The sequence below is a fragment of the Phlebotomus argentipes genome, unplaced genomic scaffold (genome assembly GCF_947086385.1).
Source record: "Phlebotomus argentipes unplaced genomic scaffold, Phlebotomus argentipes genome assembly contig_15, whole genome shotgun sequence".
Classification (NCBI taxonomy): domain Eukaryota; kingdom Metazoa; phylum Arthropoda; class Insecta; order Diptera; family Psychodidae; genus Phlebotomus; species Phlebotomus argentipes.
The window spans coordinates 13,801,025-13,828,390 of record NW_026776181.1 but is presented as its reverse complement, the minus strand read 5'-3'; the positions used below and the strand labels follow the sequence as shown (position 1 = coordinate 13,828,390).

Sequence of the window (27,366 nt, the reverse complement as noted above, 5' to 3'; positions counted from 1 at the left end):
ATCGGCACAGTGCGCGCGCGATTATCCTTTAATCCATATGATATCGAAATTTTTCTTTATCGGCATTCTAATAGCTTCAACTCCCTAAATTAACTTCTTGTGAGGAATCAAGGTTCTCCTCCTGACGTTGACGCCCAATCAGTGTGACATTGACAGCTCTTTTATACCCTCGCCGATTCCCGTGATGCTCCCCGTCCTTGGCAGACGTTCGACATATTGGAAAATGGTGGTGGGGTCGACCCGGGCGAGCGCCGAAAGTGGTGGATGTACTCCCTGTGTACATATAGGGCCCGAGAGCGCAATTCCAGTTCAGGTATACGAAGGGGGAAACAGGTGGTTACCATAGTTACACGGAATTCCTGTGTGTGTCTCATTCGGAGGCCACAGAACTTCTCCAATTTGGGTCGAAAATCGGATATGCGCTCAGTAATGTATTTAGTGTCAGACAGACTACCAAATGATGTCAAGAATTTAAACAAATTGCTGCCTCCGTGGTGTTGGGGCCTTCAAAAAATTGAGCATACACTGTCGATTTTAATTAATATCCACATCAATTGCATGCTACCCCAATATATCCACTGCCTCTCGCTCCCCCTCAAAACCCCTTTCTTTCCCACCCATCACCCTTCAGCCCAGCACACTCTGATAGACCTTTTGGCAGAAGATTGGGCCAATTACACCAATTCCGATGTATTATTCGCCATGTCAATAACTTCCCTTGTTCTTTTCTCAATCACAAGTTGAAATCTGACAATGCATTTTCAAAGGAGAATTTTCGGCAATATAATAAAGATGTTTTAAACACGGCATTTATGTTTCATTTGCTGAAGAAAAAGGTGTTAAACTAAATTACCTAATTATGGCCAAATTGCACCAGTTAATGGACATACATGTTACAGTGTGTCGGTCGGTTGTAACAATAAGCCGCTCAAAATATTTTGCCATCTCGTGAAAATTCATGGCATTTAGGGAACAATAAGAATGTGAATTTCCATAAGAAACTACACACTAGAGTGTATAGTAACTTATGCGCTTGTATGTTACACTCGAAATAATGATAATAATTACAAACCGCCAATTTATATTGGACACACGAGAAAAAGGGGTTATGAACAAGAGTGTAAAGGAGTTTTTGAATAAATGAAGTTTCAGCATGCGGACGACACTCAGAGAAAACTGCTCCGGTGAAATCGATCTACAATAAAGATCAGCGAGTGTCTCGACTTTATGGAATCGTCCAGAGTTGAAAAGAAGGGGGCTTAAGAAGTGCCATGTCGCCATTGGATCTCTTCGAACAGTTGATCTCATCTCTTGAGTCCTCACTATATAATGGCTCATAGTAGTAATAAAAGCACCTTAAACTGGCAACGTATATTTATGCATTCATTTATTATGATTATTGTTATGCATATGCAGATTAGTTTCATAAAAACATTAAATATATTCAAATGATCAAAATTAGTTATTCGCCGGTCTAATAATAAAACCCACCGTGTTCATTGGCTTCAAAAACACTCTACACAATTTCTGCGTGTGTTTCAATATGAACACACTTTTCTCTCCCTCTCTCTGTCTCACCTTTGTGCGCCTCTGGCCGCTCTTTGTGGTGGCAAAATGGTATAAAAGAGGCAGCGGACGGTATTTGGATATAAATTTCAATTATCAGGGGCTTTTATCGAAATATATTCAGATGTTCTATTAACAAATTACATGTGAAACTTGTCTATTACTACGGATGGAGAGATAAAGAAAAATGAAAATTATGAATTTGCTACGAATATCATTTTAGTCGTCATAAATAACTCGCTGTGAGAGATCTTTCGTCCAGAATGTAACGTAATTTCATCCAAAAATTCTTCCTCACATTTTTGCTCCACCACATTTTAGTGTAATATTTTCACTTGAGTGTTGGTAAGAGGTGAATTACGATACTTTTGGGATGTTTCAACTCATATTTCTTCTGTACTTTGCATTTTTCTTCTTTTCAAGTTCTTTGTTATTCGCGCTTCTCTTTTTTTTACGGTGGCGCGACTCAGCCAACCATTGAGGCAAGATTGTGAAGATGTTTTAACACATTTGGACACCCAAGAAAATGTGTATCTTAACCCAGGAGTGAGGAAAATATTTCATGTTTGTGAACAAGTAAATTGTTAAAATTCTCAATTAACTTGGAAGTCGAGATCACTTAAAGTGAAATGTGTTGAAACACAGCGACTGACCATTTAGCTACTATTTTGACGCTCCTGCTGAGATTGGCAGTGCTGCATTTGCAATGATTTCATAATTATTGTAATTTATCAATTAATGTCACACTGAATGGAGAGTCAAAATATATAGAGTTCCTTTGACGGTATTTACAGCCAATGTGTGTCATTTTAATTGAGACATTTGGGATTTGAATCTTTATCTTAGAGCCATTCTCTTCACTTAAACCTCCTTTGACATAATAGGCCACGATTATGGAGTAGAAACGACCCGAGAAACGGGAGACTATCGGTGGAATATCTAACACTTCTTCTTCTACTCTCCAATTGTCCCTAAATCCCGCCTGGCTCCCACCCGTGATTCGAAATGTAAATTTTATGACACTTTTTAATTTGATTTTCTCCTAACTTAAATATTCATAATTTATATGTTGACCGATCAAATTGGTGTGAGTTCAAATGAATTTCAGTGATTTTTATGGCTTTCCTCGGCTGTTAAGAAAAGAGAGGTTTTTTTTTCTCTACATCTCAGCTCAACATTGGAATCATAAATTTCTCTCAGTATGATAATTTTTCGGTGAAGCAACGTGATTCTCCCTCTTCAGAAGGCTTTATATTGAATCGTTATGGCATTTATTATGTTCTCTACAACACTTTTTTAAATCCATTTAACAGAGAAATTCTCACCCAAAAATGCATAACTGAATTCTCTCGAAGTATACCTATGAGAAAAAGAGTGGAATAGAACTCGAGTGTAAGAAAAGGAAAATATCTTCATTTTGTATTTCGCAATCCTTTGTTGAATAAATTTCTTTGAAGGATATTCTTCTCCGGTGGTGTTTCAACATATGGCTGAACTGTCGAACAGTTGCCGTCAAATTGAGACGCTTATGCAAAATAGACATATATACCACAACAATTTGCTCTATACAAGTAATTGGCTTCAATTTACTGCTCACTGGCAATTCCTCCTGCTTTGTTACTCAACCAACTGACATTGAGGAAAGTTTTGGTGGCATTTCACTCAAGTTGCTGGTGGATCTCAATTGGCCCTCGCTACTAATTAATTTCAATTTCTTCACTAGAAGTGAGACTTCTTTCACCTCACGAGATGTTCCCTGTCTCGGTAAGTAATTCATTAAATGTAGGATTAAAGTGGCCGAGCAGGTGTTTAGTCTGTTGTGGTTCCAAAGGCCATCGCGATCAACGCAACGGAAGCACAGAATATTGAAATATCCCTCTTCGATCTCGAGAGTGTTGGAATTAGGAGGTATAATCTTGTATTTAAAAAATACCAACAATATTTTATCTTTATACTTTTTAGAGCATATAAAATATACTCCGTGTCATGATCTTCATCTGAGAGTGTGTCGCACGAAAGTCCCCGAAAAGCGATATGTTTTCGGAAAAATAGTGTGAAAAAGAAGGTAAGAGAGAAGAAGAAGAGATATCATGTGCCAACACCTGTTCTTAACACCAAGATGCCCCGACGCTCACGGGACAAGGTGGACAAATTGAGCTATAAGTAGTTTGTCACAACATCACGCGTTTCACTCTCCATGTCCAGCCAAAAGAGGAGAAAATTGATTCTTAATCACGGAATTGCGTGAAAAGTATTTTCATTACTCTTGTCGTGGCCTTTTTAAAATTCAATCACCTTGCGATCAATCTTCCTGAATGCTCATCACGCAGAAAAGTGCCATTTTCTCTCAAACTGATTAATTGATAGCGCATAATAAAAAGAAAATCCCGTTGATGGGATATCATTTCATGTGGAATATCTTATCTGGGGGGAAGACAAAATATTTGGTCAAATATGCTAAATACCACACTTCTTCAGCTCACTTCATCGCATCTCCTTCTCCCTCATCTTCTGTGTGTTTATACATCTCATGTGTGAGCCTCTACTACCAATAATCATAAATTGTCCGGGTCATTGCAACTGAATACCAAATAACATCGAAGCCCGCAATAAATAATAAATTAATTAAATTCCATCATCGACGTAAATAACAGGAGAAAAATGCCCAGTGAGGAATCTACCATGGTGCAGAGGAATGGAGGCAAACGCGTGAAAATAAAAACGAGTATATCACTCATAATTTCTCGCCGATGTTTAAATAATGTGACATCATGTGCTCGAATGCCAAGAGTCTCCCTCTCTCGCTCTATCTCGGCAGTCTCTCCCTAAGAAAGACACGCGGGATTCCTCCGCAGCCTCAGTCAAGCTGCGCACCATCCTGAAATCTATTGCCTCACGGCAGTCGGACAGCAGTGCGATTCTCTCGCAATATATTGCACCCATCCGTGCGGGTGGTCCATAATTTGTGGCATTCTGGACGCCCTGATACGCGCGCAGAGTGGTGGCATTCCACTCAACACTCACCTGTATCTGGGCCCGCACACTGAATCGCACTCACCGAGGGACTGTCAATTGGGCGAAAAATATCACCACACCCGCCGATGCCCTATTGACCACCTCAGCCTCTCTATCGGAAGTCTGACTACAATTTGAGCAGTCCATCAGATCCCATTCAGCAGCAGAAACTCCTGATTTCGCCGATTCATCCGCCCCGGAAAGTGCATCATGTGGGAGTGCACGGTGCTTTGCATGAGCAGCAGACAAAGAGATGTCTTCAATTGTTGAGCGAAATGATTTATTCGGCCGAGAGGCGAGATATATTATTTGGAGGCGCATTTTTTCCCGCTGTCCGGACACTCTTTGCCCACTTAATTGCATGTGAACAGGCAAACTCTGGGGCCCATCGCGATCGTCCCCATGAGATTTCAACTTGTGTGTTTTGACAGGATAATCCACCGTGTGATTAGGTGGTTTTAACGTCTTGTCACTACACTAAAATTAATTCCACCGCTATCTCGCCCGTCTTCACACTGTGCAGTGCATGATTTTTCCCACTCCTCCGTCCCTTTTTGGCACCCAAAAGCGCGCTGTGAGAAGGAATTTCACGGTGTAAGTGAATACACGTGAAAAAAAGAGCTTTTGTGCTGCACCTTGACACTCAGCGGGATGTTTATCACATGTATTCAATTTTTCACAATATTTTTCTCCATCTCGATGCCTCGGCATTGTGTCTAATTTCTGAAAAATTGCCGCTCAATGTTTCTCATCTCGACCACACACAAGTTCCTGATGTCTTCTGACCATGTAAAGCCAGACGAAGAGGTCAGTTCAAAGAAAAGTGAGTAGATGTTCAGGTGCTCGAGAGATCTTTCGATTGTGTTTTCATTCCTTGTTGTATCTAAAATGTCAACAATGTCATAAATATTTCTTCTCCATTCCCACATTATCCTGCCGAGAATCACCGTGTCCTTTTTACCATCCTCGGGGGAAAAAGTCAGAGATATGATGAGTCGAATAAATTTTTGTTGGGGAATCGATCGAGCATGTCTGTTTATCGCTTTTAAGTCCTTCGATATGGGCAAAAGATTTGAATTGTATAATGCTTCTCAGAGCTGTCAGAGTCAAGGAAGGCAAGAGGCTAAAGAACAAACCGAAAAAAATGGTCATGGTACATTTATAATCAATCATCTGACATGCTCAATTATCCGTTGAAAATCCCATTATATGAGGTATACAAAAGTTGTCTCTATGCAGACCATTTCAAAATATTTTCACCAAAACTAATTGCGAGGAAGTTTTTCCTCGTCTCAGGAATTTTTCCCACTAACCACGTGAGATGGTGAATTTTCCAATAAACCAGCTGCTGCTGCTATTCAAATTCAATGAGCATCGGCTCTGGAAACACTCTGAAAATCCTGCGGTGCTCTTGGGACAACTTATTTGTTGACTCTGGGCATTCTTGGTGTGTTTTAATAGAAGGCAAATATATAAAACGAAACCAGCGGGACACTGTGAAACACCTTCGCGATGGTTTTGTTGCCATCCACCCATATATACCCTCTGGCCTCCTTCGCCGCAGTCGGAGACACTCAGGTCGTTTGTATTCCTTGGCCAAACACAAAGGAAGGAACTCCCCGAGCACGCGTATTTTTTTTATCCCCCAGAGACACGAGGGGGTGGGCAGAGAAAAAGGACGTTAATAAATTAGTGCCTCATAAAAATTGTGTATAAATTGCAAGAAAAGTGAAACTGGAAATTTAGTGGCTCTCTTGTCCACCTTCTACTCCACCTTCTGCCCAATAAATTATCGGGAAGAAATCGAATTTTTATCAAGAATGTTAACACCACAAATGGTCACAAAGGTGAATTGGAAGATTTATGACGCCAAACACCGTCACTTTTCAGCCGTCCGAAGGTGTCAAGTAGACGAAATGAGGGTGCACAGTCATGTATATACCCACTGATTATACTTTTGTCATCGAGGACCAGAAAAATGATTTCATTTCGAGCTGCAGCGAAGGTGGAGCGACTCTTGAGCAATTATTGGGGGGCATTAAAAATAGATAGAATTGAGGTATATTTTTCGTCTTTGTAATTCTTTATAAATATCCAAGTGGGTCAATAATTGTGTACAATTTGACTTTCTTGTACCAACTTCTGATTCATTGATTCTCTTTACGCGGTGAAAATTCCGTGAGAACATCAAAATGAGGTTTGTCGAAATATTTTACGAAATCGATTGACGAGTTTGACGGTTTTCTTTCCTCATATATCTCTCTAAAAAAAAAATGAAACAATCGGGTAGTGGATGTGTGAGATTCATTACGAGTAATTGAAATTGAATTGGGTGTGATATTTCGTCAAAATCAACAGAACATCAATCGGTGTTTCAAATGGTGGAATTTTGCGGATGGAAAAGCGGCGTCATTTGTAATTACAGAAGCCCAGAGAGAGAGAGAGAGCCTGTGTCGCAATGGAGTGGAAAAGGACGGAAGGAATCCGAGCCGGCGAGTTTCTAATCGGATTCAGCCAATTAAATAATTTTCACACATTTTCACGGTGTAATATTTTAAAGAGCCCGAGGATGGGTGAAGCCAGAGACCTGCCATTTGGGAAGGCATCGGTAGCGAAAATATCGGAGGCCGTGTGTGGAGCATAATGTGAGATGAGAGACGCCTAATTGAAAATTTATTTGCACTCCGTGGCAAAATGCAGGGAAAATTGTAGAAATGGCACCCAGATGAGGAGCCCATCGGGAGAAGCTGCGCCGTAGCCAATTTGCGCTATGCACCTCGTAAATTTCACGAAATGCACCTCACTAATTGCTTTATAATTATAATTCGCGAGTCTCTGAGGGCCGCTGGCTGAGCCGCCAGTGCTGTAAAAGTGGCGGCAAATGGCGGTGTGGAGAGTGAAAAAGGTTGAGGCAATGAGGTGTATTAGCTGTCAAATTTACACTCTCTGCACTTTCTGCATTATTGAATATCACATATATATGACAGAGTCATTTGTGCCTGTGCCATCGCATAAGAGCGCGAGGGAAGACACTCGCCATGTGCCTTTTTAATAGGCGCTCAATAGGACTGACGATCATTTGCCGCTCATAATGATCGATTTGCATGTTTCCACGTTTCCAACTCAGTGAAATGAAGTAACGCAAAAAACGCCATCATCATCACAGTTAGATAGGTGCAATAATAAGTAGCTTTTTATATATATTGTTTCCCCTCTCTGGTCTGGCTCTCGCAATTGGACCCATGCGGACTTGAGCAACAAGCGCCGTGTGCAGATCTGCTCATCCGCGCTAAAATGCCCGCCTGACTTTGGCCTTAGTTGGACGAAGAGATGCAAATTTTTATAATTTTTGCACAACACTTCCGCGTAAACATTGCTCAATACATGGCTTCAAACACACTCACTTAAGACGTGAAGCGAAGGAAAACCGTCTGCGCTTAAGTAGACACTATTTAGGCCCCTTTGTGGTATTGATGAAAGCCGCACATTTATATTAAAAATTGGCAATTAAAAAGACATTAATGTACCTCAATATTTCAACTTCCACCCTAATTTCTCTCCATCCCCTGCCGCATGTGTCCCGCAAAAGTGCACTCCTCGCACAATCAATTTACCTCGCAAAATCATACTTGTGAAAATGCATCCGACATGCAATAACTATGGCCGGTCGCGTAAATCGCGGTTGGTGTGTAAGAGGAATAAATAATACAGCGAATCCTCGATGTCGGACATGGGATGACCCTGTTTTGCATACTATACACACATTTAATGGGAAAAGCCACAGAGACTCGTGAGATGATGCAAATTGTCATAACGAAAGGAGGTGAAAATGGATATAAATTCAACATTTCTTATAAATATGAGCAAAATAGCAAAATGTTTAGCATAAATAAATATCTTTTTTTGCCTATAATGTACATGATGTTAAATTATGAATTGCCTCCAGAGAAGAGGAATATGGAAAAAGAGTACACAAGTGAACATATTAAGCTGAAATATTAAAGTGAAGCGTGTAATTTTCATAATTACATCGCATCCAGCTTCGGCGGCGCAACGACAAGGCCGCGGTTATGCGAGCAAAAGGCTGTTATGGGTACCCTCAAGAGTGCATTTCGTACACACCTTCTTGATTATTGCACTTTCCATGGGGAAAACTGTTTCATTATAAAATGCATATACACAAGAAATATCCCAGGTAGTCAATTCTTGCCACACACTTGAATTTTCCGTTTCGAAGTTAATATACGTCAATTTTGCAGTCGCTAAGGCACAAATGATGGGGATATATTGGTAATGATATGTACGAAATTGACTTTTAATTCATACCCATGACAACAAAGTATTGATATGACTTTTCTTCAGTCTGAATTTACTGAAAAATTACAATCTGATGTGCAATTTCTCTCAGTGTCTTATTTCCGTCGCAAAGTGTTAATATGGCAAGAAGGCGCTCGGAAAATACATATATTTCCACACTGTTAAATATATTCCTTCTGGATGTGAATTGATAATATATAGACGGAATATATCATGGAAGAATGAGAGAAGAGAGGATTGTAGCATCATTAATTCACGGTAAATATTGTGTTCAAAAATCTTGATTAAATTCCACACATATAAATAAGATAGTCATCAGTGAAATTCCATAAGAGCAATTCTCCACTCAGAAATTGACACCGGCTTATATGAAGGAATGCAAGAAATGTCTCTCGTGTCCGACCTTCTATCCATCATTGGCGTATTAAAAATCAGGGAATTTTTTTTCATCATTCACATTCTTACCCTCGCGCGATCGGGAGCACTCAATTGAACGCAAGTTGAATTACCCGAAATTTTCTCCTTACCTGGAAAAGGGAATAGAAGCAAAATTATGTATTAGGACATTTTTCTTACGCTCTCTCTCGTGTGAGACGAAGTCATAACGGGGGGCAATTCAGTGTGTGTGTGTGTGTATATTAGATGGCAAAGAAACTGCCGTCGGTTCACTCATAATATTTTTATTGTTGTGCCTTTTGGAAATTTAAGATTCTCCTCTTCCCATGGACCACAAATAAATGCTAAATTGCACACCTATTCATGATATGTGACATGCGGACATATGGAACCGGAATGACAATCATCTCATTTGGGATCTTTGATTTTCCACTCTGAGGGTCACCAAATTACACTCCTCGTGCATCTTCTTTCACAAACAATACCGCGCAGCGAAGGGCGGAAAAGTATCTGTGGCTTCTTCACATTTCGCAGCATCTCAGAGGGTTTCGCGGATATTTTTTTTTTTACCACCGAAAACAATGCATTTAATGAAACATTTTCGGTTGGGATGGAAATTGATATTGTGTGAGAAAAATCCAGAGTCTGAATCCAAATCATCATGAGAGATTTTATATGGTGTTTTCAGAGGAAAGAAAAATAGCGTCCAGACGCACATTTTCCACTTGAGCGCCGACGATGCGTAAATGCTATTGGTCGAGTAATAAAGTTTGCAATTTAACGATTGGATTCGTGCAACGCTACAATTGATTGGAAAATGACAGACCGTTTAGCGTATTATTTTGCATTTGTTTCTATGTATATAAATGGACTAGGAATCCGCGATTGTATTGCATTTTGGCATGGGAGTGTTGTACACATGGAGACATGGAATTGCACGCAGAATTTGATGCACGAGGGGAGAATGTAAACTAGTTCCAATTGTTTTTTCAATTAAATGAAGACGAATTTTCATGTTTCATTCGCAGTGCACGCACACCCTAGATGGCTTCTCCTCTCTATATACAAACGCCTCATCCACCAAGGGAGAAGGAATGACACTTTGATTGCAAATTGTGAAGTAGAATATGGCAGCAATAATCACACCGACGGCCCGGCTAAATGATGGCATTTTGCGATTGTGTAGCACAAATGGAAATCAATTATGGCGCGCGCGCGGGTGATGCAGAGTGCAGGGAAATCTAGAGGAAAATCGAATGAAATTTCAAAGTGGCACAAACATTAATTTGTATCACGTCGAAAAATAATTTCCACACGCTCAGCAATTGAATGGGTGTGAGCTTTGGCGCTGCAACATTGACACTTGGACATTTTACAGATGGTGTGTGTACGGATGATTGCTCTGTCTCTATTGGAGCTTTGGGGCGTTGAGTGGGTGGCCCTTTTGGGGAGGGTGGCGACCAGACGATTGGATTTCTCCTGCACTTCCACATAACAATTTATTTGTGACACCCCGAAAGAGCATTATAATGAGACGCTGTGTTTCGTGTGCAAGCTTTTGCTGAGTAATATTTTAGGCAAAAATTCAACAGCTGTAAAATCTCTTAAGGAATCACCCAGCAGATTAAATTAGGAGTGTTCGCTTTCAAAATGCCGAGAATTTATTGGTATATAAGATGAGATTCCCACTTGAAAATTGGGAAAATCAGTGGTGGAGCAGCAATTCCCCGATATTTACGCGCATTCGTCTGGCTTGTGTGTGATAGCCTCAAAATATGAATAATTGATTCTGATGAAATGGCTTAATTAGCATGTGGCGCGAGTAACTTTAGCAGCAATTTATCACTCACACTCCACTTCAACTTTGCCACTTTTATATACCCCCAGCCATTAAATTGTATGCACAGTGCTAAACATTTTATCTATACGGATTCTTCCGACAGCACAACATACTATCCACCCCGCTTTGGGGCAGACAAAAAGTTCGGAGAGCGAAAGAAATTAATAGTTCCAGAAGTGGATGCCACACTCCTTAACAATTTCACTTCTTAACTCCTTCTTTTGCATTTAATATGAAGTGCACACACGTTGAGAGAGAGAGAGTCATATGGGATGGAAAAAAAACGCAGCCGACGGTTTATCTTATTTCCCCAAGACTCACTCTCCCGCTCACCCATTCAATTTTGACATCACAACTTTGTGTTTCACTTTAATAATAATGTTACAAAAATAATTTTAATGACTTCCATAAGTTAGGCATAACATCGCCCATGTCTTTAATAAAACACCAGACACTGCAACTGAAGATGGGCCCACAAGAGGGCTCCGCGGGAAAAAATTGAGACACTCAATGAGCCTCCCGGATATAAGACACAATTATGAGATACTCTAGAATCTCAGTTTAATGTCTCTCGCTCTCGGTGCGCTCTGGATTTGTCTTCCCTTCAAAGGCAAATGCGAGGTGCTCTTTTGATTATTTGATGTTTCCCGAAGGTCCACTTCAATTCTAACGCATTTTCCACGGCCAGAAAAACTCCCATCCGAAAGCAATACATCACTCTTGGACAAACTCATGGCGAGGAGTTTAGGGAATAAATCACAGGAATACTTGAGCGTAGCCAGCCCAAATTTATTGCTGACCGAGAATAATGGCATGAATATGGGAATCTTCAAATTAGTCCTAATCACCATTGTGGAGATTTTTATCATTTTCGGAGCACAGTAGCTGAATGATCACTTAACATGCTGAAGATCTCCATTATATCAGACACCTTGCGAGGCTACCGCATGTTTGATTATGCTTTTTGGGATGTATCTCTGTGGCCTTATGTAGTGCCAACACGGAGTTGAGTGAACCCATAAAAAATATTTAAGATTGATCTGAACTATTAGGCATTGTTTATCCAACTTAATTGTTGTTAAATGGTCTGGGAAATGGGCTTCTTGTTTCCTCCATTCAAGATAACGCCACACACACACACACTGTCTTTGGGGGGTTAAATGGATGATCCCACGTCTCGGGGAATCTACTAAACTTCTACCATACATACCTTCCAGTTTTCGTGATGATCATTTCTGTTCCCAATTCGTGAAATTTATCCCATAACTCTTTTGTTTCCAAATGACATTGGACGGGCCGTAATTCATCACAGTTACATGATCCCAATAAGCCAGGTCGTGTCTGTGTGTTGTTGGTTGGTTTTTTTTTTTGGAAAAATGAGGAAGAGAGAAGAAGAAGACGTTACTTCGTGAATCTCATTCTGCACACGATAGGAATGTGGGATGAGCGGGACTCACCTGAACTGGCTCGGGGGACAATCTGTCCTCATCGGAGGGACTTGGCGGTGTTGGCAGTGCAGCACTTGACGTTCGGGGTGTTCTCGGAGGGCCCTCTGAATCACTACACTGTTCCACATCGACGTCCACATCGTCGTCACCTTCCGGAAAGCGATCAACGGAAATTGGACCTGAAGCAGGAAGATTAATTTGATATATTGGCTAATTCACATCAACTCTCGAGGCTATTCACTATGCAATTTGAGAGCGCGACTCTTTTACAACTCAGCATTTCTCTCCCATTTCTATCACCTTTCATTTGTATGTCGTGCACTTCGACAAATTCTCCCATCTCACCTGGCTCACAATTAATGAAAGGAGTTTGTGTGCAAAAAAAATTTGCCGCGTAATATGAATTCTATCAGAGACTCTTAATTTAATTAAGATGTTGTATAGGTTGAGAAACGATCTTCTCTGTCCCTCGTGAAGAGAGCAAAAAAAAAACAGCAACATAATTTTGCGGTTAGCGTTTCCTTAACCATTTTGTGCTGAATTGAAGAAGATGAAAAAGAAGAAAAATGCTGAAACATGCAATAAACCGCAGTGTTTATAAATTCTTTGTCGGTGTTAATTAATCAAATGAAATATCTCTTAAATGCAATAAAATTGTAATTTCATTTGAAAATTTTCCACGCATTTTCTTTCTATTCGAAATTATGTTCTTTATAAGACATTGCGCGTATACAAAAGAGAAAAGGGGCGGAATAGATAGAATATCGTAATAAGTAATTAATTTAAAAGTTATCTGCCAGATGTAATTGCGTTTATATACTTGATTTATTGCTGCGTTTGCTAAAAAGGAGGATAAGTATTCGTGGATATTTTTTTTTTTAATAAATTAATTTTTTTCTCTCCACAGTCCAGCAAATGATCTCGCAAATATTACACACCTATATCATGTTTTATCTTGTGATTGCAAGCATTCATTATTGATATTTTCTTTCCGCAATTAGTATTCACTCCCCACTATTTTTCCTCTTATTCGTGGAAAATCTTTCATCAATTCCCTCTCTGATTATTTATTTTTCGCATTCTCAACTTTATGAATTGCACAACCGCAGTGTAATTTATTCAGTCTTAAAGACTCTAGAAGTGTGAATCGAATCGATTAATAACCTCTCACTCTTAGATAGTTGTAAACGATAGAACGATACGAGGAAATACTTTATTGAAAACATTTAATTAGCACTGCTGTAGGATCTTTAATAGAAAAAAAAGTTTTATTGGAATGTAATTGAGTCTTCACAACTTTTCACATGAAGAAAAATACAAATTTGCCACAATTTCCGAGCTACTAAGAGATGTTTAGGTGTGAAGAAAGATTGTGTAAACAAGTCTCTGATTTCCTTGAAACGATTCCAACCCCAAAGTGCAAGTTAAGCTGTCTCTCAGCACCTGCTAAGGGCGCTCTAATTCTACATACTTCAATTGGGCCCAACTTACTAATACTTCGTTCCGAAGGTTCACGACTTGAGGGTCCCCGAGCCATGATTGCCGCAATTGAGAAATCCGTGGCGCCCTTCGAGTTAGCCAGATTGGCGCCGCAGTGGTTTTGGGTGCCGAGGAGCATATCTTCACAACACTCTGGTGAGCACCGTCCTCCACTGCCCTCCACGCCCTGCAGCCGCAACAATTTCCTATAAGTCTTCACTTTTACGACCGTAATCCCGAACTCGACAATCCAAGACCACTTGCAGTGTCACTGCCAATCTCACACATGCATCAATGCGAGGCCAAAGATCTCCTCTGCGCGGGTTAAATATCTCTCACAGACACGTGAGTGTTTCTCACTTCCATCGCGTTTGCGATGTGCAGCGGGTGGAAAAGTACTTCACGCGATTTACTTGTTGGATTTTGCACTTGGTCAATTTCAAAATTCGCGCAGCATTAGTCAAAACACTGTCGGTGTTACCGCACAACACACACAGAGATTGTTTTTGTAGCTCAAGTGCGACCCACTAGGGGCGATGGTGGGTGATTCGGGGGTAGAATGTCAGCGAGGGTGGATGCATTTGGTTCTCGGGCGCACGGACAAACACTGTGTTCTTCCACTGTGACGATGATCACGGGCCAAGAGACGTGCGAGCCTTCAGGCATACGATACCAAACTGACTGCGGTTGAATTCCGGCTCGGCGAGCCACGAGTCAGCTCAGGCGTCACGTTCTCCTCAAGCCGCCAGAGCACCTCCCATCGCGCTCAACAGACAGCCGAATGGGAATGCCAGAGAGTGAGGAGGCATTGTAGGGGAAAGGCATGCAACAGAGCGTGGTCTCGCATGGGGCAGGGTCATGCCCATACGGTGGCGTGAGTGAGACGAACCTGGCTGTTTGTTGGCCTGGCAACACAACACGGGGCGGGTGTGAAAGTCGGATCTCGGGCCCAGCATTGGAAGTGGAGGTAGTGTGTGGAGGGGTCACCTAATTGGCAGCATATGCACCGCTTTTTATAGGTTCCCGGGAGTATTTTGTATTTTATGGCGCTAGCTTTCTAACGCTTTCAACGCTCTGACATGTATTTATGTACCTTTTTCACTTACCCCCACCCCACCTATGTACAATCTCGCCGCTGCTTGCGGGTGAGCCGAGGGCTCTGGGGGTGGTATATAGCACTTTCAGGGGTGGATTTGTACATGAAGACTCGGGCCGTCGCGTCAGTGTGTAAATTGTATTGCTCAGTCAATCTACACGGCGTTTTGGGGGAGGGAAAGAGACACCGACTGAAAGGCGAGAGAGAGTTTTACGCCACGAAGGGCGCGATGTGGTGAATTAATGCTATGTACACGGCCACAGGGTGCTCCCAATCTCACCGCGTTCCGCCGCTCTCGAGCACTGACTTCACACATTTAGGGGTGCCTCTCGGCGGGGTTTCACTGTAGCCGCTTCCTCGCTTGGCCCTTTTTTGTCACATTCTCTGTCAATGGGGCGGCCTGGGCGGCTGGGGTGTGCGATGGAGACGCCTGGTGGGTGGTGAGTCTGCCTCGCGTAATAGCATATCTCATTATCCATTCGCTTGTATATTGAGTTGGCGCTTTTGAGAGCATTTTGATATCGTGTCGGAACTTTTTTCACCCACATTAAATTTTTTATTGGATACGCGAACGACTCCCCACGCTGGGAGATGTTCATCCTCGCTGGATTTTGCCAATTTTCCCGTATTATCCTCGCTCGTTGTGATTTCCGTGTGAGTCAATTATGAATTTAGCGGGAAAAAAAGAGCAGTGAAGGGTCGCGCAAGCTCTTCAATTAGTGGCGACGGCCATCGCGAGGGAACTGCATGAGCACCAGGATTCTGTCCTGTTTGGAGAAAAAAGTCTGATTGAATGAATTTTATTATTTCAGGCGCGGCATGTCTTTTTTCCGGAATTGATGTCATAGGGAGAGAGAGAGCGATCTGGAATGAAAAGCGAAGAATCAATACACATTTTTCTACGTGGCCGACGGCAATTATGACCCAATAAATAATTCTGTGGGAATACACAGGTTTCAATTATAAATATAAATTTCTGTCAATTTCCTCGGTGATTCTCCGAAAGTCAACCCTCCTGAGAGGTGCATATGCGCTATGTGATATCGAGTAAATTAGGGGTGGAATAATCGCTGAAAGAATTTTATGGAAAAATTAAACATTTCTACATTCATTTAGGAGATAAAATATAAACTGAGAAAATAAGTGCTCCCGAATAAAAATAAATAATTGCGAGGGGTTGATTATGTCTTTGAAATCTCATACTTCATCCCTCGTATTTGAGGTACGATTGAGAGTTTCACCTCATAAACAGCGTCACAGCGCATTTTGGGCTCTTCTGTGGTGTGAAAAAATATTTTGGGTCCTCGAAAACACACAAATGGTTTCTCATTTCAAAGCGTGACGATATTTCAGTCACAAACTCAATGCTCTTCTGTCGTTTTTACTCAAGATTTATTGCATTTCGAGCCCTTTTTCTTCTCTCCCAGAAACACTCTCGCAAATTTTCAGCCTGAAATCAATTTTGAACGCCAATTGGAGTGAAGGAAAAATCAGGCAAATAATTAAATGATTGCTCAACCAAATGAAGTAACACAAAACAGGGGAAAGACCCCGATATAGCCTCATATTTTAGGTGTGATGACTGACTCTTGAAGATGGCGTAGATCTAATAAGTGTAAATTTCACCAGAAATAGAATTATAAATTATCCCACCATGGTGAAATGGCGTCAATGTGTTACCTATATACCGGAGGTTGCTATGTATCAGAGGAGGAATGAGAGACACCCCTTTGCCGCGGTGTGAATGCAAATTAGACAGGAGCGGAAGAGTCTCTCACTTGTAGCCAGGAGAAGAGGGCGAATGGGATTTTTACCACTCTCAGACGACCAAGTTTTATGCGCCGAAATGTGCACTTGGGGTGTTGCGTTGTGATGCAAATGAGCCAAATGAAAAGCCAAGAGAGCATTTGCATTTCCATGGGGTGGCTTCCACCCTGAACGATACGCCACGAATAGGGTGGAGAAAAGTTCACGCGGAAAATGGTGGGGAACGAATGATTTTCGTAAGGTGATAGTTCTACCCAAGTTTCCCTCCTGAAAGCAATTTCAGCACATTTCGCCGGGAATTTCCAGAACTAAGAACATTTTCACGGTATAATTCGGTTGAAATGGATTAATAAATGCACCTTGTTGGAACACTTTGTTCACAAATTTATACAAAGAATCTTCAGGCTTCTTCAGGCAGAAGCATGAGAAGTTTTCTCGAAGTAATTGTAGCAATTTCGCGTAAGATAGCAAAAAATCGTTCTCCAATAAACATCAATTAAAGTGGATGCAAATAAATTGAGTATTAAAATTCTGCTCACGTGACGTGACAAATTTATAAGCATATTAATTTTAATTTGACTCATATTTTCACAAGAATTTTTCGAATTTGTGTGCAAGATTTGACATAGATTTTCCTTTATATAAATTCAGAGCACACTTTAGTAAACACACGAGGACTTGTACAAATTCAGCAGCAGCAACATGTCACTGATGTCACTAACCTAACCCATCTTGTTCACGGCGAATGGTGGCAAAAGATGTGTGCAGTGGTGAGCAAGAATATCAGAATTATATGCTGATGGCGAGACGATCATAAATAAAATCCAGAAATTGTTTGCTCATTTAGCATGGCAGAGAAGTGAGGCAGGAACTTCTTTTCTCTCAGACCTCTTGTATGGCTGTCTCACTGTCATCTTCGATGTCGTGACAAAGGAAAAAGAGGTGTGACTCTCTGCAGTGGTTTTCATAAATTTCAATTCAGCTTAATGATTATCCCGAGTGACAAAAGTGTCATGAAACCTTAGCATTTTTCACCAGCACGTTTTGAGGCACCCAGGCTTTGTCTGTGAGGCAACCGCTGACTTTTTGCTTGCGGAAGTGTGTTGGAAAAGTCCGGATGAAGTCCTTTTGACGACACTTTAGGGAAATCTGATATCATACCTCCATTCACAACCCTTTGCCTTCTCATTGACTTTGTGTTGTGTCGTGCAGGAGTTGAAAAGTTAGTTAAACTTGCTTATAATATTCATTTCTTGAAATCCTTTATTGTGCTATTTCTACCTTGGAAAACGATATATTTCAAAATCGCCTGAATGCGACTTCTTGTTCATAAACCTTATAATTTAGATCCTCTTCACATGCCTTTCTGAAGCGTTGCATAGAAATATGACAAAGAAGATATTCATCAATTAAGCATTTGCTGAGTTTCAGAGTCCTTTTCGTGTCTTTTGTGAGGTATGAAAATGCTCTATTGAGAGGTCTTTAATAGTGAGAGAGAGAAGAATACATAAAGTATAACATAATGTTTCTCACACATGCCGGAACTATTTATATGCACCATCGATTTCCACCCAGGATTTAGCCACAATTCCGTCTGATGAAGCAATTTCCTCCGTACTTATGCTAAGTTCTTTAATGGGAAATTGTATGATAATTGAGAGAAAATTTTCCCGTGAAATATTCATGCAAAAAAATTAATCAACACTGGCCGCATATAGATGAATTCGTCATTGCAAACCTTGTCTCGGTGAACTTTTCTTTATACATAAAATGAACAATTAATATGTAAATCACTTTGCATCTCCCTTTCCCACTACAATTAAAACCATTATGCGGCGCATGAAGTTCATTGCGGTGTTGAATTGTGCTGCAGTGTGACGACGTTTCACGAGAAATGATGAGGGCAGTGGACAGAATTCTTTATTCTTCTCACTATACCTACTATTGTATAAGTCAAATATCAAATTCTTAAGTGACTGCCGTGTTGATAGCTCAATACCTGGAACTGTTACGTTTCTGGAATTGTGGGTAAATGACATCCCTTGGAGTCGGTTTAATAATAGCTGAGTTGAAATAATTATGATAAACCTGTTGGTATTAAGACTTGAGACGGATTTCAGCGACGCAGAGCGAGATGAGTGAGTGAAAAGTATGAATTTTTCCGTCACATTTGGTCATCTTATGTTCTTCCAATAAACAATGGCCAGTTCTGGCGGGAATTTCCTCAATTAAAATCCACACTCGGAGATACGAAGGCAATTATATTTTTATTTAGTTATCCAACTTTGACCATCGCCACTTAATACCACAGTCTCACTTGGTGGTAATAATGCAATTGCACCTTTTAATTCCGTAGTATTATAGCAGGTATAATTCTTGCAAGATGTGGTGATTTAAAGAGAAAATACAAATACACCACGAAGAAATTGTCTCTAATTTCAGTGCAAATTTTGTGCAAAGAAAGAAAATGAATTGAACATTCTAATTGTGGGGGTTCATTGATACCATCAATGTTTTCATCGCATTTATAGATAATTGTATCTCTCCTTTGTATGGCGCAAAATAAAGTAATAGCCTAAGAAATGTTTATTTAAGACTCCTCTTCAAACTTTTATAATGCCATTCTCCATTGAAGATACCATCATAATTGTCTCACATAATTGTTGTAATCTACTTGATATTCTCTCCTCTCATCATTGTGGCTTGTGTGTCACTTTGAAAGGAGATATGTTTGGAAGGAGGCTCTCTTCTCCGTGAGATATTTGTGAAAGAAACACGTTTAATGATGACAGAGACGATGAAGGGCAACACCCTAAATGTCAATGGTATATTTTAAGGGGCCACCCACTCAATAGCAGCGGGACGCCTTCTGGAAGAGATGCTGAGAAACATCTTGCGAGTCCCTTGAAAAATATTGCACTTCCCTGTAGAGCGATAGCGAGACTTTTGTGCCATTTTCAAAGCCTCACAACATCTCTCAAGATCTCGAGAAACTGACGCGAGAACGTCTAGACAAGCCAGGGTGTCTTTTTGCAGAAAATTCACAGCTTGAGATAAGCATTTTTGGCTCAACATAAAAAAAACACATAGCCTAGAAATGGTCTGAAATTTATCTTCAAGTCAGCTAGAATATCTCAATGTAAATTGTGGGTATTTAGGCCCTAAATGGTTTGGTGCCTTCAGCAAAAATTTGCAAGTCTGTGCTGTGATGAAAAATTATCCATGTCCATTAGCTTATCAATCAATATATAATCCAATCTTATAGGCTCCTCACCACTGAGCTCTTGATCAATTTGGCAGGTGGAAATGCCATAAAAGTCCATCATGAAACCACTTTTCCACTCGGACGTCTTCATTAAGCAACGGAAAATTGCATTCTCATATCTTCCAGCACTCCTTCCTGTCCATTTAATTCTTTAATATATTTATTATAAATACGTTTTTGCCCAATATTTCTGATGGGGTGCCTTTGATCGACCAAGGAGGCATTCCCAGATGGTTTAATGGGGTGATTAGTGGCTGATAATTCATATTATTGAGGTGAATATCTTCTCGTGAGGCCAATTACTGCAAACTCATTCATCCTTTTCATGACACTTGCATATTAATTTATTCAATTCGCTAACCTCAAACCACATCCTCAGAAGAGTTGTATACGTTGCCGCTATATTAGCTGCACAAGTGATCGTGATCTCAGAAGCTTAACCGCAAAGTGACTGGACAATTTTAGCCAAACATTGCGAAATTGGAGGTGCACATCGTCAATTGGATGGACTGTCTTTTGTGTCGCTTCTGTTCTCGTGGCTTTTCATTGTGAATTCCCGCAGAAAATGAGGAGGAACGACAAAAGACACGTCAAATGATTTGCAAGTCCCTTTTGGGCCTTAACTGGGGACGAGTGAGTATTGTGTTTATCAAATTAAGCCGCTCACACTTTGTCTAATTGGAGTGTCAGAAAACACTCGTGTCAATTGAAGTCGACTAACAGATGTTGTCACATTATTTTCTGCATACAAATTGCCTGAAATTGCGTGGCTTAATTGCGATGCCTTCACCCAAAATACGCTCTTTATGGTGAAACTTACAGCAAAGCTATTAGGCAAAATTATAAACGAGGTGGAGGAAAAATCACAGGTGAAATCTCTTGTGGTGGCGAACTCAACCTTTTCGTCCTCTCTCGTGGTCAGCTAAAGTTTTGTCGAATCGGCAGCAGAAAAGGTAAATCATCTGAGTATTTGTGTATCAAATTGAATTTGTTGGGAGATTTTTTTTTGTTATTAGTGTATTTCCACCATCTCCCCAAGTCATAACTGTCTGGTATTTTATCCAATTTCTCGGTTTCATGAGACTTGAGGTGGATTAACTAACAATTTTCTTAGACTTAAATGAGGATTATGCCAGGGAGAGGACCTCCCACAGGATCCCCAGTAATTTGTCCATCTCGCCTTGAAACTTTCCTCTCTCTCTCTCTCTTGTTACATTTTTTTCTGCACGCCAGCATCTCAATCCTGGCTGGGTGGGAAAATCAGTGGTGAAGTAGAAAGTTTTCTTCATTCTTTCTCATCCAAATCTACTTTGGGGGTTAAACTGTCTTAATAAAAATACCAAATACACCTGAGCTTTTTCTCTCCATTACTTTTTCCCATTTCTTCATTTTATCCCTCCACTTCCATGGAAAATTGTCTCAGAGAAGAATTGTTGAGGATAATATTGTAGGTTGCTGCTGCAGAGACAAAAGAGGCTGGAGAGGACGCAGCACTTCGCAGAGTGCTCGCAATAAATGTATTCAACTCTCTCTGGAATCACCAATTCTAAACACAAGAATATCTTGAAGTCATTGCACAGTAGGAGTTAGTGAAGCTCAGGATAATATTTTTGGAATCAATGCATTATTTACAGTATAACTTGAGAAGAACTTCACGTGTCGAGTGTATGGGGTATTAGAAGCCTCTTAAACCCTCTTCTCTAGATTGCACGAACGGCTCTGATACATAATCAGGAAGACTATATCCTCAAATATATGGATTACGACAACAATTTTCTTGCTCTAGCACAATTTTCATACCGCACCTCAAACAATCAGGGCATTTGGGACATTTTTAATAACGATATTAAATAGTAAATTGTGTTTTGAAAAAATTTCAATTTGCATTTGAATGAATGTTATCATATGCGCCGCAATGCAAGGATTTTCTCTATTTGCACAGACAAATAGAACTGATTTGTTGCGAGAGATCAAAATGGCTTGTGTAAATATTTAGATAATTTGCATATTCACAGTATGATTTGTCCTTAGGGTGACACATTTTCTTTTACACTCAAATGGACCACGATGACTGCTTTTTTCATAGAGAATGCTCATGCGATTCAGGGATTCTAACTTATTTTATGGCGAAATAGTACGGAAAATTCAATTACAGCATCAGCATGTGTTTTCTATTGCAATTCATGTGTCCCGAATTTCAAATTATTAACTGTATATGTTGCAAATGGAAAACTCATCCTGAATTAATGTCAATCCCTCGAGTTTGCAGGAGTTGTGGAGTTATTTGAGGGTTGTCTTCGATGATAGAGGCAGTCCCTCCCATCATATTGCATCGAATTTGTAATATTGTGCGCAATCATGACACTTCCTGAATTCGTTATGAGCTTCCCAACCCTTCCAATTGTCTCAGAGTTTCACTGTTGAGTGTAATAAATGATTTTATATTTCTAGAAAAATCACCACAACATGTAGTTACATTATGTATACAATAATAATCTTGGGTGCGAAAAGGAAGTTGAAATAGTTCTGCTGAAAAGAAATCTGCTGTGCAGACCACCCAGAAGAATTGCAAATTTATCTCCTAATTGACCATTGGATGTTTATGTTTTATGGCTTTTTTTCGTGCCACAAGAAGAGACCCAAAGAAGCTGCAGACATGCTCCTTTTCACAATTTTTTTGCCCTCCTCATCTTATGCTGAAATTGGGAAATAATCTCCGTTTCACTTCCGAAATGAGAGCTATTTTAGTGATTTTAATAGGATTTCTTGTTGATACAACAAATGCCCATCTTCACAAGAGAGAAAGATGCATGAAAAGGCAACAGAGAAGAGAAGTGAAAAAGTGGAGCGACAAAAAGTTTTGTCCATTGAAAGATATTGTTACTAATGCCTCTCACACTGCATTGCCTTCTCCTTTCGTATAATTTTGCTTGAGCTGAGGATAGTCACACATTACTGCCATATATAATACTTTTTTCAGAGATGCGAACGTTATGAATGGGAAAACATCAGCAAGAGGCGGGAATTGAATCATTATGACTGGCACTCGACACTCCGCATCCTTCTGGACCACACACAGATCTTCTCTCTCTCTATGGATACTTTGTTGCTCCAATTCCGCCCAACTCGACTGACTTTGATTTGAAATCCGATTCTTTTGGCTGAGAAATCTGTGCGGTTTTACAGTTGCTCTATCTCTGATCATTTGGCATTTCTTCAATTGGAGGACAAACTAAAGGTCGTACTCAACCCACAACAAATCTAACAAGCGGCCGTGTTAAATGATCCTGGGCACTGAAAATTGTAGTGAAACTTTTTCCTAGAATAATTACATGAAACTTTTGGTGTCTTCAATGGATCTCCACATTTCCTCTAACTTGTGGTTTTCTCGCTTACAAAGCACTCTCGGGTTTTGTTCAATTTTGTGTAGCACGCCCCATTTTGTGGCATCTTAAATAGTTGTGGACATTGAGGATGATGCACACCTTTGCTTTGACTCATCCTCCATTTCTTGCAGCCTTTGTGACTGCAATAGGACAGAGGATTGCTGTAGAATAGGGAATACAGTGTCCCATTGTGTATCACTGTCAAAAGAGAAGAAACTTGTTTACACTGCCGATGAGACGCAAGGAAGAACTTGGACAATTGCAAGGGTATCAACTCGACCAACTGCAGAGATACCAAAATATTTTGAAACATACCTCGTGGGCCAATATAATGCCGGCGAGGGGAAAAAAAAGAAGGATAAGCAGAAGGCATTTTTTCCGAGTCACACTCGTTATTTGCTGCCAACAATTACATGATAGGTGACTCTTGTGGTGCTTGAGCTACTGGCTATTTAACATGCGCCACAAGCAATTTGTAATCTTGATTGATCACCAAATACTTAATCCTTATTTCAAGAATTTTCTATAGCCTCCCCATACTCCTTACAGCAGACACTTGAGAATCACGCGCTTGGCATGAGAAGCACTTTGGGTGTCTTTCATAGAAATTCCCATTTTTTCTTTCACCCGCCATAATTAATGATGATATTGACATGGAATCTCAATTGAAATTGTTTGTCCTTTCACTCGAAAAACTCATGATGTATTGCCTATCTGCGATATCATTTATTCCTCCTGGGCTTCCAAGTATTGCATTCCTTATTTAAGCATCACATCACAAGAAGTTTAGTGGAGATCATTTGTAACATGCGGGACGGAGGAGCATCAAGGTGAGTTGTAAAAAGCATTGAGCAGAGCGAAGCAGAAAATGTCATATTCCATTTACATTTCTCTACTAAATCTCACTGGCGGTGGCCTCTTATCCTTACTTTTTCTCCCTCAAAATTTGCCGACCAAATCATATTTCCTCCTCGACAATAATCGAATCAGGACAAAAAGGGGTGCCCAGCTCCTGTACACATATATATTTATGAAATTTTTTGCCTTCTCACTCTTACGAGGAATAAACTTGCTGGACATTTTTTACCCATTGCAAAATGCCATATAATCTCTGAGTGAGATATGAAATTTATCATTTGGTATATATTGCAAAGTGGTTTTTTCCACCATCGGTCACCCGACTATTCCAACTTGCCGAGAGTACACTTCTTGGCTCACCGCAATTTCCCATGAAAAAAAGCTGAGGGAGAGCTTCTGGGGTGGTCGCCAGAGATTTGTGGGTGGCTATGAGAATTGGAAAAACGATATCATGCGAAATTTATTCCATTTCATATGTTGCGATAGCAGCAAAGCAGCTGGAAAGCCACCCCAAAGTGCTCGTCTGTCGGCCGAATTGTTGGTCATCGGTGTGTATGTGTGTGTTTTGGTGTAAGAGTCAGAAATCTTATTGCTGTCGTTATTGAAGTGGACATTTGAATAGAAATGGGCGAATTATGCCAAGTTTTTGCCCATCGCAAATGATACAATGTTTGCATATTGTGCGCCACCCAAATTCCCGATGAGGGATAAATTGTGGTCCTGCAAGCGCTATTACACCGAGAGAGAGGGAGGTGGAGTGAAAATATGATAAATTGCTCTGCACAATATTTTTTCAGCTTTTGTCAGCATATTTCGCATGAAGGAATTCACTTATAGGCACAAATGCTAGAGCGTCTAATTTACAATCAAGTGCAGCCAATGGGAAAAAAGGCCTGAATCGCATGTAAATCACCGCTAAGAGTTTCTATATTTGCATTAATGAAATATAGCATTTTAAATACGAGAAATTTCAGACCACCTCCACCCCCTCGGGCGGTATTCTCGCCAATGCTCGCATGGCGTACAGAATGTGGCGCGATATCGCATGAAATCTCTCCAGGGCTCTCAAGGTGCTGCGAACATGGCTGAAGATGAGATCCTAGAACAGGAAAATCCACACAAGGTAGAAAACACCTTTCTTTTGTTGCTCACATGCCTCACTTTAGCGGTGTTTAAAGTTGCGTAAATCATTCGAGAAATTAATATGTGTGATAACATGTTCTTGCTATGCGGCCAGTGCTCAGTCACATGAATTTCTGGTTCGCTCCCAGAGACGGGGGGGGTGGCAAAAAGGAGGCGTACTAGTGGTGGAGGCTCGTTGTGAGAACACATATCTAAGCACTGAGGGCTATTGTGGACTCGATGCGGATGCAATCGGCGAAATTCAAAGAGAAACCTGCGAGCAATGGGATCTTGATAACAGTTGAAAGGTGGCTGCAAACGGAAATAAATATATGATGCTAAAAATGTCTGGCAAAGGGAGCAGCGCGAGAGAGGAAGACAGCCCAGGAGACCGCATAGGTGAGCATCACACCACGTTTTCCAGCCAGAACACCATCTACTCCTCCCTCTCCATAAGAACTTGTTGATCTGATTGCGAGTGGTGCAAATTATTCGGCTGGCAAATGCACAAACTGATGGAGTTCTTTTCGTCTTCGATATCACCTTGGAGCCTTTCTTTAATGGGCAATTTGTGAAACGGAAATTTGTCTGAGAAGTCGTGAAAATTTTGGACACCTTCAGATTGTTTCTCTTAATTTCAGCGCATATTGCACATGAGCCGCGAAAAGCGCAGCGCCACGAGAGAGAGACAGAGAGATTCGCGAGGCTCCGCGTGGTGATTGAGCGTTCGCGAGGGGGTTAAATCGCCATGTCAGCGGACCGTCAGAGGAGCCTCAAAGGAGCGCGATGGCCTGTCCCCCTGGCCGGGCAGACGGGGGCTAATTAATTTTAATGTCCCTCATCTGAGGGGCATAAAGTGAATGGCTGGCGCGTAATTTTCCTCACTTTGTCTTCTCGCACTGTTTTGCGTGCCCCCCGGTTCTCTCCGCCACCTCATCTGTCACATGCGAGAGAGCCAGAGAGTGACGGTGTTGAGTCTGGTGGCTGATTCCTCATGTTCCTGTGCTCGCCTTTTTTTGCTCGCTTTCATCATTTAACTCGCACCCATTCTGCATTTTCGATGCATTTTGCACTGCAATTCCTTCTCATTGCGAATGACCGACCGCTTTGTCGGCAACCGATTGACACGCCCCCTCCAATCTGCGTTCTAATTCACTCGATTGCCGGCATGCACGGGCCGCGATCGGATTGCCATCGCGGCGATGAGCGTGCATCGGCACAATTGATACGTGAATTAAACAGCGATCATGTGGGAAAGACCGCGAGGATCATCGCGCCGCGGATGATGTATAGATCCTCTATTAGGAATGCTAATTAAACATCCCTTAATGTCCGGAGATTGAATGATAAATCCCCCTAATTGGTCATACCACACTCGCCTTAATACACCAAATAACAATAATTTCACCGCGCACTCGGGGCCTCCTCTGCACACCATCGCGCACTGTCCGCGGCGCGTTTTCGCAGAGCAGCCGTGAAATGATTATACGCAAATTGCAATAAAATGAAGGTGAAATCCCATGAAAAAGGCGAATTCGGACCCCTTCGCTGGCCATCTCATGCTGCCCGCTTCTCATCGACGCCGGAGCAACACCAGAAGGTAATTAGCTGCTGGCGATGAAGTCGCCTATTAACGCGGCCAGATTACAGGTCGGCGCGCCTTTGCTTCACACCTTCATCGCGCCGCGGTCAAATCGTTTTACCCAGAGCGGATGCTCAGCATCCAATTTGCGAATGTAGTGCAAAGGAAAACATGGCTGCGAATGGCGGGCGAAAAGGGAACGCGCGATAAAACGCCCGATTGCGATATC

The 27,366-nt window shown here is 41.1% G+C and overlaps 1 protein-coding gene across 1 annotated transcript in view; it reads right to left on the bottom strand.

The window, feature by feature from the left end:
- Positions 1–14,727, bottom strand: part of LOC132262478 (T-box protein H15) — a 30,764-nt gene extending 16,037 nt beyond the window's left edge. The window contains exons 1-4 of the mRNA XM_059761752.1: positions 14,590–14,727; positions 14,074–14,248; positions 12,592–12,761; positions 12,345–12,475 (exon numbers count right to left, since the gene is read on the bottom strand). Coding sequence (XP_059617735.1) covers positions 12,345–12,475; positions 12,592–12,761; positions 14,074–14,248; positions 14,590–14,727 — 614 coding nt within the window. The remainder of the gene's footprint in view (positions 1–12,344; positions 12,476–12,591; positions 12,762–14,073; positions 14,249–14,589) is intronic.
- Between the last annotated feature and the right edge of the window lie 12,639 nt (positions 14,728–27,366).